Source organism: Prosopis cineraria, unplaced genomic scaffold (assembly GCF_029017545.1).
Source record: "Prosopis cineraria cultivar Desert tree isolate PC_DT_omini unplaced genomic scaffold, ASM2901754v1 PC3, whole genome shotgun sequence".
NCBI classification, from domain to species: Eukaryota; Viridiplantae; Streptophyta; class Magnoliopsida; order Fabales; family Fabaceae; genus Prosopis; species Prosopis cineraria.
In genome coordinates this window covers 6,684,476-6,699,163 of record NW_026555334.1, presented here as the reverse complement: position 1 = coordinate 6,699,163, position 14,688 = coordinate 6,684,476, and the positions used below count along the sequence as shown (strand labels likewise).

Genomic DNA, 14,688 nt, shown 5'->3' with positions numbered 1-14,688 from the left:
AAAAAAATCCATTTGAAAAGGCTAATATAGAGGAAAATAATATTAACAAAAGTAAATCTAAATTAAATTACTTTCGTGAGATGGATTTTCACAAAATACTTCTCAACTTTCACCTTTGATAACCAAACATACTCTTAATTGATGTTCTCTCTTACAACCATCATTAAAAGTGAAACTATGCCACATATTAAAAAAGAAGCCTTAACAAGATAGATTATCTTAATTAGAGTTTTACTAAAAAAAAAAAAGAAAAAGAGTGGTGCTATAAAAAGTTGAGCTTCAAAATCCTTTTTTTTTTAAAAAAAAATAAGACATTAAGTTATTATCCATACAAGGCTTATTGGTTCCAAGCATTTAGCTCAAACGATTCCTACTTTAGCAAACTTTATATTTCTGGGCCAAAAAAACCCTCAGCGACCCCCCCTTTTTTTTTAAATTTATCATAATAATAATATATTTTCGGTGACAATAATTTCTCTAACCAGATTTCGGTGACAATAAAAATATAATATATTTTAGTGTTGATATAGATTAAATATACTTGTAAGACTAAAGTAACATATTGTAGATTTATTTTGGGGCAAGATACCAGAGAGTGGAAGAATTTTAATAATTTGATTCTGATAATATCTTCTATGTTAAGAATTTTATTTTTTTTAAAAAAATCAATTTCATATTTACATTGAGGCATGTATGCTAAAATGCGGAGTTTCAATTTTATACCTCGCATGCGAGACAGTGGGTGGAAGTAGTATTGTTATTAAAGTAACTAGCTAACAGCAGTTAAGAGAGCTAATACACATAGTATTAAGCTTGAGAAATTCCTGTATAGATTCAATATTTTTATCATCTATATTTTATTCAATAAAAAATGCTATTTAGATAACTATAAATATTAATTGATTATGTCATTCCTAATAAAAAAATGTAAAAAATTAATTAGACATTTTATTTTAAAAGTAAAGTCATTAAAAATAATGATATATAAGATTTTAATTAATTGAATCAGTAAAATTTTACTAGATGAAACACGAAGAACGTGATGTGCTGAATCTAAGTAAGAATTGCTTGTTAAACCCTTCAATGACAAAATTTTAAATAAAAAATAACAAAAATTATGTAAAGCTAAAATTAAACCTCTTTTTTTTTTTTTTTTTTTACCAGCCCTCTAGATCTCATTTAAAATGAACATCATCTCGCTTTGACACATTTTTGTCTTTGGCCAAAAAAAAAAAAGACACATTTTTGTCCGCCTTGGACGTGCAACGAATCGTTTAGGGTGGACAAGAGCTGGCAGCACCATCGTCTTCCTCCTGTGTCATCTTCATAGCTCCATTGTGTCGTTAGGGTTTGGACTCGGTTGAGTTTCAGCATCCCTTTCCCACATCTTCAGCTTTCACAGTTCAATATTCAACCTAGCGGCTTTGGAGGCCAACGTAATACCACTTTCCGATTTAATTTCTTAATCTCTCGAAGCATACGCTAAAATATAGCGATTCCTTGTCTCTTTATTCCGTGACTCGCGAGTTTGTTCCCCGAGTCTTCAATTACCATCTATGCGAAGATCGGCAAAGTTGTATCTTTCAATTTGTTTCGGCTGGTAAATATGCTAAATTCTTTCTTTGTTGGATTTTGAAACTTCAACTGTGTTCATCTGTTTGTTTTCTGAAAATATTGTGGAACTGGAAGTAAGTCAGATTGATGAATTAGCTGAAATTAGTTAAAACATGAGTTAATCACAATCTTTTGTCGATTAAATTTGATTTTTAGGTTGCAAGTATCTCATCGTATGCTTGATTGGGGGGAACTTGGATGTAACTGGATGTCTTCCTTAACATCTGAACGGACAGATATTTATTGCTGTATTAGAGATATCTCTGGGATTTTCAGGTGAAAACTTTTTTTTTTTTTTTGGAAAAAAAATACTGCTTATTGGAAATCGCATATGTGAATAATACAGCAAATCGCTATCTTTTTATTGGTTTGCATTAATTGGATTTCTTCTTTCTGCCACAATTTAACGATTGACGTTTGATATGCTTGGGGTATTGATGATCAGTTTTATATTTGTACTGTTTGATGACCTTGCCATTGGAACTTTTTGTTCTTAGTTTATTTATATATTTTTTGGGCGATGTTTTGATTGCTTTGGTAACTCGATGCAGTTGGTATAAATTTCTTATTACAGGGAAGCCTTGCTATCATTGTCTTAAAGCTCAAAATTTAGAAATATCTTGCATATTGAAGCTCAGTTGTTAGAAAATGCCTCGAGACTTGTCCCGATCCCGATCACCTTCTTATAGGCGAAGGCATTCACCATCTCCTGTGGGACACAGGCATAGCAGGAGGAGCAGAAGAGATAGAAGCCGATCTCCATATTCTTCCTACTCTTATAGCAGGTGATCCCGTTTGTATTTTTGCTTTCCTTATGCTAATATACCTTGTTTCAAGTCGGAAAGAATGGGGACTCGTTTTGATGTCATTTGGATTTACAAAATGTTGGAGTTGATCTGTACGCATCTTAACCTTTTTGTCTATCGTTTTGTTCTTTTTTCATTCTTTTTTTCATGTTGTACAAATATTTTAGATTTTCTTTCAGGTTTGGGTTCTTTGTGCATACCAAGGGAATTATACAAAATTTGGAATTGTTAAATACTTTTGGACTTGAGTTGTTAGTGTTCCATTAGCTCAAATGCAGTCATGATCAAGCATTAAGGCAGCTTGATATATAAAACAGTGGGTTTTGACTTTTGAAGGCATTTGACACATTCCAATAAGTTGATTCCTTTATTTAGAATTTAGGTCAGACGGAGTTGGAAAATTTGATTCTATTTTGGAATGTTTGTTGAAATTGACCATTTTCTGCAGAAAAATGAATGATACTTTCAGAAATGCAGAGTAAGCTGGTAGTATATTTATATGATGAGCAACTGTAGGTGAAAGATGAGCTTTGCAGTTGACTATACTAATTATTTATGAAATTTAATTTGAATTTAATATCTAATGATAGTTATTACTCATGATTTGGCTTCTTTGTTGCACGTGATGGAGTAGACGGTTATGGGCAGTCATATTTCCTCTTTAGTTCTGCATGTGTGACATTCTGCTGTTCGGATTCTCATCTTCTGTTTAGCTCCTTGAGAGACTCAATGGGATGCTAATGCTGGATGATTGATATTACCATTATTCAAGTATTGGTGATCTTGTCACAGTCTGGTGACGGTGTTGTTTATGTTGCATGGCTTTTGGGTTTGTTTCCTCTGGGGTATTTTGTATTTGTACGTGGAAGTGGAAATTTTTCAATAATATATGGAACATAACATAGATAACATGATAGGATGTATCTTGTTCATAATAAAATTTAAGCTCAGTTTCTTCCCATAACTCGGGAAGTGAGCAGGTGATGGGTGCTGATGAGTGTCCTTTCATTGCCCAAATGTGACATATGCTTCTTCATGTGATAAAAGATGGAGCACACTGGTTTTTCTTAGCAATTAATGAGGTAACTCTGTATTTAGTGCGCTAGATGGTGGGCAGGCTTTATACATACCCCTACATAATGTTTACTAGTCCCTATAGACTGTGGCTTGTTGCTTAAGATCACTGTATCATCATACAGGCGGAAAAGTCGTTCTAGTTCCCCAAGACGTCACAGAAGTCGATCTACAACTCCAAGACGTCATAAAAGTCGATCTACGACTCCAAAACGATACAGAAGACAGAGAAGTAGGAGTTCCTCGTTATCTCCTACTCATAGATCTTCCAGTTCAAGCCTAGGTTTGGTAGAGCGCAAAACCGCCATTGAAAAACAGAGGAAAGAAGAAGAAGAGAAGAAAAGGTATTAATTGCTTATTGTTATGTGCTGATTCTTCTTCTTCTTTTTTTTTTTTTTAATTTTACCATTTTTTCCTTTAAGATCGATACCATGATCTTCTGGTTTAACTCTTTACCATTTTGTCCTGAGTTTACATTTTCTTTAATTAGAAATCTTAGTTTCTCAGGCTAACTGGTATGTTATTGCTTGAACTTTCAATTTCATGATGGCCAATAACTACCTGGGAAGTTTGGAGAGGAAGTTTATCACGGTAAAACCTTGGGCATATGTTCCCCTGTTCTTTGATGATTTAGGTAGTGTAAAATTACCAGCTACTACTCACTATTTTGGGTATAAATATACTCATGCTTTCCTGTGGTCTAATCTAATTGTTCATTGGATATGATAGATTGTTCCTCTTCCGATTTAGCCAATACATCAATAAGCCTCTCCCTTAGGCACTCAATCTCCAGGCTCCTAAGGATCCAGGAACTTTCGCAACCTCAGACACAGCCTACCAAAGTATGAATCTGAAGACATTTTGGCCAAACATTCTTAGTACTATTTAAAATCATAAGATATCTAAAGAGACTAATACTTTGATACACAGGATCCTCAAAAGAGGCAAGTGTAGAGCATACTAATATTAATCTAGTGATATTGTGAAAGAGATAGCACAAGAAGATTTCAGAAAGGAGAGAACTTAGAAAGAACCCATTTGGACAAATAACACACTCAATGAGTTTTGCTTTATTTCACTTTGTGCAGGTTGCATTTAATTCACGGGAGCAGAAAATTTCTTTTAGGCTTTGGCATTTTGCTAGTATCTTTTTTTCCCCCTGGTTTATATATGATCTAGACCTTGTTTCACATAATATTCAAGCAACTCTTCAGTTTGTTACTGGTTTTTTGATAACCTTTGAGGTTACCTGCAGTCTTTGAACTTTTTGAAGCACATTCTCTGTCCCCTAACCTCATGCATCTTCTTTGAGTCCTAGGAAATTCCAAACGTATTCAGTTATTGATCTTAACAATTAAGATAGATCTCATGAAAGATAATGAAGATATGTAAATTAATTAGTAGAAACAGAGGCAGTGGCAAGGGGGAGGGGGCAATAAGTGTATCCTTCTGTACTTGTGACTTGTTTTGTACTGTAACATCTTGTTAGAAATCTTAACCTGACCCATTCAGAAAGTCTGTTCATCATGGTTACAGGGTTGATAGTCCCTGAAATTCAGTGTTCATATCAGGTTGATTTTTGTTTGAAAGCTTTCATAGCATGCGTTGGCTACCTTGTCACTTGTTCTTTAGGCATGACTTAGTGCAAAGCTCTTGATCTAGAGAAGTTTTCCCTCCTTTTTCTTTTCCCTTTGTCCACAATAAACATGGGTTTTTTAATTGCTTAGATGTTTTAGGACCTACTAAATATAAAAGTTAACCTGTATTTCAGCAAGTTTCTTTCATCTCAAAGATGTTAGTAAAAGAATTGAAATATTTGCCATGGTTAGTTTAAAACTGCAGCAGGTTACTTGAATGTCTTCTCCACAGGCTAATCTGAAGGAAGGTACTGCTATAGTTCAACTTGTTATATTTGATGATCAAATTGGCTGCCTCATTTATCTACTGTTCACCAGTTTTGATACTCATTTGTTTGGATCAGGATTCAATAGAGGTATGACTTAAAAGCATAAGCATTTTTCTAGTGCCATTGTCATCATGAAGGTTTGTTTGACAATGATTATGGTTCTCTTTAAGTAAGGTAGAAAAGGATAAAAAGGGGTTGAAATGAAGCACGTCTGTTGTCCAAGTGTTTTTTTTTTTTTTTTTCTTCCCTTGGTCCATCTTCTTGTTCAAGTTTAGTTGTCCAAGTTATGTTGCCCATTGTTCATGACCAGAGATATTGGTTTTGCTTATGTGGCATTCTCCCTGCTTTAATGGCCACTTTCCTGCTTAACATGTTGTCATGTATCCACAGGCGGCAACAGGAAGCAGAGTTGAAGTTAATAGAAGAAGAGACTGCAAAGAGAGTACAAGATGCAATTCGTAAGAGAGTTGAAGAGAGCTTGAAATCTGAAGAAATTCAGGTGGAGATTCAAAGACGGTTGGAAGAGGGAAGAAAAAGACTAATTGATGAAGTTGCAGCTCAACTTGAGAAAGAAAAGGAAGCTGCTCTTGTTGAGGCTAGGCGGAAGGAGGTATAAACTTCAAAATTATTCTTCCTTAATACTTTGTGATGACTATTAATATTTCATTCTCTTTTTGATGTGATAGAAGTTCAGGGCTGCTGGTATCTTTTTTCCCTTGGTTTTATTTGGAACTTTTACTATTATGATTCCTGTAATCCTGCAATTTTAAATAATTTGTCCATTGGAAAATGTTGTTACTTTCGCCACTTGCAACTTGCAAGTCTGATAGCTTGCCCTGACCTGCAGGAGCAAGCTCGGAAAGAGAAAGAGGAGCTTGAAAGGGTGCTTGAGCAGAACCGGAGGAAGGTTGAAGAAGCTCAGAGACGAGAAGCTCTAGAGCAGCAGCGACGAGAGGAGGAGCGATATAGAGAGCTAGAAGAGCTCCAGAGACAAAAAGAAGAAGCCATGCGAAGGAAGAAGCAAGAGGAGGATCAAGAACGTCTAAACCAAACGAAGTTGCTGGGCAAAAACAAATCGCGACCAAAATTGTCATTTGCGTTTGGATCAAAATGATTGTAGATTACCATGGGTGTGCCTGTTTTGCTGTTGAACTTTTGATTGTTTGCCTGAGTTCCATAAGTGCGTCTATAATCGAGGGAATTATGCTTTCCCGCAATTTTTATGGGCAATGTTTTGTATCTGATACTCTACTTTTTCCAGTTTGTGGTAAATGTAATTGCTTATCATCACTCAAGAATTGTATCAAGAGTTACATTCATAGGTATAGGGAGAGAGTGAGCTGAACGTGAGACTTACACTTAAGAATTACATTATATCCAGATGCTGGACTTCGTCCTCAGAAGGTGCTCCTTCAGTCTTTAATGTAAGTTATCTTGTAGCAGAATTTTGTGGTTTAAATGTAAGTTACCTTGTAAGAGTTTTGTAGAGCACTAATCGCTTCATTTTAATAGTGCGTTTTTATCAATTTCTAATGATGAGGTTGAGAGTATTTGTTTGAGAGAAATGAATAGCAGGGAGAGATGACTGCCTTTGGAAATGAATTTGCGGGCTAAAAATGTGTTCCAAAGGGGAGGAAGAAAATAAAATGACTATTAAGGATCCCAAAAAATTATTAATTATAATTAGAGATTTTAAATTTTTGAAATTTAAATAATAAATCATAGCCTTCACTTGAAATTAAAAATATGAGTTTGGAAAATTGTTCTCGAGTAAACCTATAAAATAACTGATCGAGTTTTATTTAGAAAATCAAGAAAAAAAACATTATTAAAATTATTATTATTATAAGTTGAAACTTTTATTAATCTTAGTTGAAAAAATTAAAATCCCCATTTGGAATAGGTTAAAACTAAAATGTATTTGTGAAACTTTCAAAAGGCACCTATGAATATATAATAATTACTTAAAAATTTTATTCAAAGTCACTTATGAATATGAAGTTAATTGGTTGTAAATTTTTATGATTGTCAATATGTAGGTAAACAACTTGGAAAATAAAAAGAAAAAGACACTATTAAAATTAATATTATGGATTGAAATTATTGTTAACTCAACTGCGAAAACTAGAATTCTGAGTGTTATGGATTGAGACTATTAAAATTATTAATATGAGTTGGAATTATTGTTAACTTTATTCTCAAGTGTGGATCTTGTTTTTGTCAACTAAGATTAACAAAATTCCTAACCCATAATATTAATTTTATTAGTGTCTTTAATTTTGTTGATTTTCCAAGTGAGACTCAACCAACTATTTTCTACATTTTACTTAAGGAAAATTTTGTAAATTCATATATTATTTTAATTCCAAATAAGCACCATGATCAATTACTGGGATTTCAATAACTTAGAGCTTCTAATTGTCATTAATGATCTTCTGGGGTCCTTGGTTGTCTTTTTTTCCCAAAAATAATGTATTTTGTTTTCACTAAAGGTTTGGTATCAAGCAATGAATACCCTCATTGAAACACTTAAAGGCAAGTATTTACAATTTGGCTAATATACATAAAATTTTCTGAATTTTGAGACAGTTATATATAACCTCTCTCACCTTTAAAATTTTAAAATCAACCCCCTAACCTTTAGTTTTGCTATTCAAAACCCCCTATTATTAATTATGTTATTTTTTTATGAGGGTTAAAATGTCATTCAACTAACAAATATTGTTAAACAAAAATATTATATTGTATAAACATTTATAATAAATTTTTTATATTTTTTGGATAGTTGAAGCATTAATAACAAAAAAAAACTGTTATTATTATTGTATAAAATTTTAAATATTTATGTTTGTATTAGTTTTATCCATATTTTTTTGTTATCAATGATGCATGATTTTTTTGTTTTAAAAGATAAATTTTATTTATTTTTCATGTTAGATTAATGTAATGCACATGGCTAAAATAACATAATTAATAATAGAGGGTTTTGAAAAAAAAAAAAATTAAAAGTTAGGAGGTTAATTTTAAACTTTTAAGGGTGAGAGAGGGTTATTTGCAACTGTCTAAAATTTAAAGAGATTTTTTGCATTTTAACCTTACAATTTTAGGTACTATTTTAAGGGTCACAAGATAATTTCACCCTTTAATTATAAGTTTAGAAATATTTAAAATCCTAAACTTATATTTTACATAATATTTTCTTTCAATTTTTGAAAACGTACAATGTTAGCCTTATCGTTAATAAATATTAATTTTAACCATTAGTTTTTCAAAAAATTACAGAAAAAATTTAAAAAAATTATAAAAAAAAGACCAAAAAATTATAAATAAGTATCCTATAAAAATTAACAACCATTAGGTTTCTTAAAACAAGAATAAATATCAAGAGATAAATGTTATTTTATTTTCACATAAAAGACCAAAATATTATTTTAACCTGCTACTTCCACAGGCTACCATTTTAACAAAAATATTATATATGTTTTGATAATAATAATTTAATATATAATAATTTAAATATTATTATTATTTACAAATTTTCAAACTCAATTTAAAAGTTAACTTTTGAGATTTTCCTTTTTTCCGAAAAAATATAACTCAACTATTATATGTGTGATTTAAAAGAAAATGTATTTTTTTTATAAATAATTTAGTTGAATTTTTGAAAATAATTCATCTATAAATTTCTAATGCACTAATTGAGCCACTAATTTTTAAAGGAGGATTACTAAATTTTGTAGAAATATTTATAAATAATAATTCTGATATTTAAACTATTTAATATTAGAATAATATTTTAATAAAAGTATTATTAAAAAATATTATTTTTAATCAGTATAATTTTTTATATGATACTTATGTGTAATTTTTTAGGTTATTTTCTATAATTTTTCTATCAAAATTAACTTTTATTAATAAAAAAGTAATATTATATCATTTTTAAAAATTAAAAAGAAATATTACTCAAAAATGAGTTCAAAATCTCAACTCATAAATGCTCCTGTATCTATAGTTTAAAGATAAAATTGCCCTTTAAATTTTATTATTTTAATATAAAATAAAAGGTTGATATTTGTAAGGATATAATTGCCTTGAACATTTAAAGATTATATAAAATCATAGTTATTTAATAATTTAATAATTTAAAAATTAAAATATTTTATATTAAAAATTTAAAAAGGGACAAAATGGCTAAAATATTGGGATAATCATATAGAGATCCCAGATATGGTTTCTAATTCCCAAAATGTCACACAAAATGCACAAACAACCCAAAAGTTTTATGATTTAATAGTAATTAGTTAAAAAGTATCTCCCCATGGTCGCCGGTGTCGGAGCCATCATCATCGGCTAGCCATCAAAGCTCGACAAGCGAATTATTGGTGAGTAGAGTCATGGTAGGATTTGAGGATACAAGTTGATATCACCACTAGACCATTGAGCCCATTTGATAAAAACATGAAAAATATTTGGTGTGTTACAGGGTATTTTTAATCTAAGAGTACATGACATTCTAATTTTTTTGTGATATGATCTTGCCGCTACTATTAATAAAGTTTATCTTTAATAGTTAGTTAATCAAAAATATTGTAAAAAATGATATAAAAATTACAAAAGGACTCCAAAATTATAAATAAATACCATATAAAAAAATTAATACTTATTAAATCTTCTCAATAACAAATAAATATTAACAGATAAATGTTATTTCTTACTAATTAAGTCTAAAAAAAGGGGGTTAATTTCTCATAAGGTGGCAAAGTAAGGTTCAAATCTCCACTAGGAGAGCTGCCAATATTTAGTGCTGTTTTGAATATGATTACCTCTAATAGAAGAATACTTATGAGAAACCTAAAAAATAGACCAAAGTATTAATTATTTTGACCAACCATTTTGATAAGCTATTAGATAATTATTATATCATTATTGTTTTTTTTCTAACGATTATATCATTATTGTTGTCAACAACATCCATACTCTTTTAGTTCTATTTATAAGTCACTTTTAATATATTTTACCAGTGTTAAGAAAAATTTTAAAACTCATTAACTCAGTCTTAAAATTTAATAAGTTTTTAACTTTGTTCCTATTAAATATACATACTTTGATAACATATTTTTTCTCTTCAATATTCAGTGGAGGGTAAAAGAAAAAATTTGTAATAAAAATTTAATGACGTGACTTATAAATAGGATTTAAAAAAATTCTTCTCTTTTTGCCCTATAAATAGGACCAAAGGGAGTAATTAATTAAAAAAATAATATATATTTACTTTAATATTTAATACTGTTATTGGTGTTATTGCGAATAATAATAATCTAATAATTATCCAGTAGTTGGTCAAAGTGACTAGTCAAAATGGTATTTTTGACCTTTTATATGGGTAAGAAATAGCATTGATTCCTTGTAATTCATTTATAATTTAAGAGACTCAAATGATATTAATTTTCTCATAAGATCTTTTAATGTAATTTTTAGGTTATTTTCTATAATTTTTTATTAACTAGCCATCAAGCTTAACATATTTAATGGTTAAGGTAAAATTGTTTAATTTTCAAATGTTGTCCAATATTTTGGACCATAAAAATATTTAGAATACCAGACGCTCCTGCACAAATAATTAAAGGATAAAATTATCCTTTAACCCTATATATTGGAATTGTTAATTCTAATATGTCAATTATCAATGAAAGACTCACAACGCTGGTATAAGAAATTATCAACTTTAACATAGGAAATTGACAACTAAAACTAATCACTTGCTGGTAAGTTTCCTAAGATTAGTTGTCAATTTTCTGTGCTAAAGTTGTTAATCTCTCGTTAGCAACTGTTATCAAATTTAACAACTTGGATGTAGGAAATTGATGAGTAATCATACGCTCAGTTTTTTAAAATTAATTGTCAATTTTCTGTGTTGAGGTTGTGACTTCTAGTAGAACAATTGTCAATAGGAGATTAACAACTTTAGTTAAAGAAATTCAAAACTTTAGCATAAGAAATTAGTAAATAATTTTAGGAAACTTATTATCAAGTGATTAGTTGTTAATTTTTTAATGATATATTTCATGAAAATAAACTAGAGTTTTTTAAAACAATATAACATAAATAATTTAACTTAATTTCTTTTTTGGTAAAAATTTTTTTACCCTTAACCTAACCCTTTCTCATAAAAGACACACACATCCACATATGCACACAAGCAAGTTAACAATAGGTTCAAACCCAAAACCTCTTTCACGAGAGGGAGATGGTATTGCCATTAGAAAAACTGATTATTAACTAACTTTATTTCTTTCATCTTGATAATTATTTAGAAATATATTGCACAAGCCAATGAAAATTGGGTCTAGGGAAAATAGCTTCTATCTCATGACTCATAGCATGATGAATCAATGTTTAAATACTTGCGAAAAGATATCTATATTTAGTGCCCTACTGTGTTTTTTTTTAATTATCTCTAATAAAAAATACTTTGAAAGTAGTAAGAAAAGGAAAAATGAAAATAAAATTATTTGAAATTATATAAATGATAATCTGGTCTCTCAAAATGATATAATTCTAATGAAATCTTTGGAGATCTCTATGTTAATAAATTTTAAAGTGAAAAAATTATTTTACCCTTACTGAAAATAACATGCTCTAATCACAGCTTTTGTTTAAGAAACTAAATTTTTTTTTGTACATGACAAGAGTTGAACAAAAAAAATATAAATTGCTGGGTATAATTTTTTTTATTAAAAAATAAGCTCAATCACAACTTTTGTTTAAAAAATAACAATTTTTATTCTATGAATCATAAGAATTAAATAAAAAATTATAATCTTTCAAGTGTAATTTTTATTATTAAAAAAATTTAAAATAACAAACTCCATTTATAATTTTTATTTAAAGAATCTTAAGAATTGAACAATAAATCGCATCTTGTCAATAAATATAAAAATATTTTTTAATTTCAAATTTATTAATAAAAATATTTAAAATTTTTAGTAAAATTATGATATTTTAAATCATCAAATTATTATTATATAATTTGAAGAAATTTTATTATTATTTTTTTAAAAAATACAAACGCTCATGTAAAACGGTGTCACTTTCCCATATTCAGGTCTTTGTCAGAGTTGGAATCTTTAGTCAATTGGGGTAAAATTCTAAGTCAAAAACAAGAGTGATAAAGATACGTTTTTTTTTCATGCAAGATTGCGTGTGACAATGACCTTGTCAGAACTCATAATAGGGTACAGCAGTACACCATACTTTTCGTATCCCCACACTATCATTATCACATTATTTCTGACACTACCTTTCTCCTCATCCCTCTCCACGCTATCCTGACACGTGTCACAACATCTTCCGTCAGATTCAGACTGCGTGGATCCCGATCCCTGCGAATCTAAAGTTCTTTTGACTAGGGGTTGCTCAGTGTTTATGGTGGAGGAGGCTGTTCTGAGACGTGACCCACAAATTTAAGTATCATGAGTCGTGATGTTCCCCAAACGCGAGAGACTCTTGTGCAGTCAACGGAGAGAATATATGTGAATGTTGTATTACACGCGCTAGTAACGGAGTCGGTCTGATGACTTGGCAAGGGTTTGACAGGTCCACAGTCAGCTGTAAATGTGAAGTGCTCTTACAATGATCGTCAGATTTGTCTCATGGTTAGGAGAGTGGCGTAAATTTTATTTTAAAAATATAAAAGCACAAAATCAAATACTTTCCCCATTTAAAAATATAAAATATTTTAAAAAATTTAATATTAAAAATTATAAAATATTTTTAATTTTTTAAGAGGAAACCATTATCTTTTTTAAAAATATTTCTATTTATAATGACTTTATATTTATTTCAGGATGTTTAATAGGGGTAATATAGAAAGATAAAGTTAGTTAGAAAATAGGTAACTACTTTATTGAAGGATAAAATTTAATTAAAAATACTTTACATTTTTTGACGGAGGGAGTACTCCTTTATTTGGCCTTTCAAGATTCATCACAATCATGTCTTGATCATATTGTCTTCGTTTCAATTCATATCAAATGGGACTATTTTAGTTTAAAAAAAAATTAGGATAGGAAAAAATTATACTCCCTCCATTTCTATATATAAAATAAAAAAAACTATACTATACAATTTAAAAAAGTTGATTAACTATAATAATAATGTCTAAAAATAAAAAATTTAATTGAAATACCCTATATTAATCAACATAAGTATATATTAATTATTTTTTATTAATAAAAATTATTAGGGGTAATTTAAAAATTGTGTGATAAATACTTATTGAAATTGGTGATTTTGTTTATATAAAAAAATAAGGAAAAAGTGATAATTTTTTTTTTACAAATAGAAACGGGAAAAGTATTTGGGATAGGATCGGACATGAGTTCAATATTAAGACTTCCTATTTTGTCTTGAATGGATGCGTACATTATTATTATTATTATTAAAAAAGTTTTGTTCTTCACTTTGAGTTTGTGGCTAGATTGCTGTAACTCAATAATTAAATTTAAGTTGCATGCTTGTGACTTTTAGTTGTTTACTTGTATTTTGTTTTGAACTTAAACAATTATGTATTTTAATAAATATTGTGTATGCTTCAATTATTTTTTTAGTCTTTTATGCTTGATTGGTTGTGTTAGTTTTACTAGCACTTTGTAGATTGTGTTAGTTTGACGTGAAAAAAAATGTGCTCCATTATATTATTCAGAATTTGAAAATGTCTCCATGATGGGTCAATTAGTTGATGGAAGTGTTGAGTGTGTCTTGAGAATGAAGATGATTTCTATAGCAAGCCCCTTATTTTTTTAATGAAATCTCTTGTTAATTTCCATTTATGCCATTTAATGAGGGATTAATCCTTCACTGAATAGGTTTTTTCCCTAGCAAGAAGCAAATGCTTCTCACCATTTTGAATAGGCAATTTGTTGTGGTAAATAAATTCTATGCTATCCCCTCTCTCAACCATGAGATCAATGCCAAATATGAAATCACTTTCCCACCATTACACATTAATTTTGAGAGGGGATCTGAATTTGAATAAAAGGACCAAAAAATCCTTCATAGATTAATTTTATAACATAATTAATTTGAAAATTCTTACAAACTACTATAATTATTGTTTTATAATGACTTCAAAATGTGTACAATATTTATGAAAATTTTTACTATATTGACAAACCAAAAAGTAGTAATATGACAAAAGATTGAGTGCGCCGCTTATTCAAAAAAAAAAAAAACAAATTGCGCCATTATCAAGTGGACTGTCACAACATTAACACCCTACTCGACTCT

The 14,688-nt window shown here is 29.5% G+C and overlaps 1 protein-coding gene across 8 annotated transcripts; it reads left to right on the top strand.

Moving 5' to 3' along the window:
* Positions 1-1,231: 1,231 nt before the first annotated feature.
* On the top strand, positions 1,232-6,878 carry LOC129305324 (uncharacterized protein At1g10890). Of its 8 annotated transcripts, none has more exons than XM_054945375.1 (6): positions 1,232-1,600; positions 1,771-1,890; positions 2,189-2,399; positions 3,620-3,838; positions 5,791-6,010; positions 6,248-6,878. In XM_054945375.1, the coding sequence occupies exons 3-6, from the start codon at positions 2,263-2,265 to the stop codon at positions 6,512-6,514; spliced, it is 843 nt and encodes a 280-aa protein (XP_054801350.1). In that variant the 5' UTR covers positions 1,232-1,600; positions 1,771-1,890; positions 2,189-2,262; the 3' UTR covers positions 6,515-6,878. The 8 variants fall into 8 exon arrangements, with proteins under 8 accessions (XP_054801350.1, XP_054801351.1, XP_054801356.1 ...); XM_054945376.1 differs by having other exon boundaries at positions 2,166-2,399; XM_054945381.1 differs by lacking the exon at positions 1,771-1,890 and having other exon boundaries at positions 1,232-1,436.
* Positions 6,879-14,688: the final 7,810 nt, after the last annotated feature.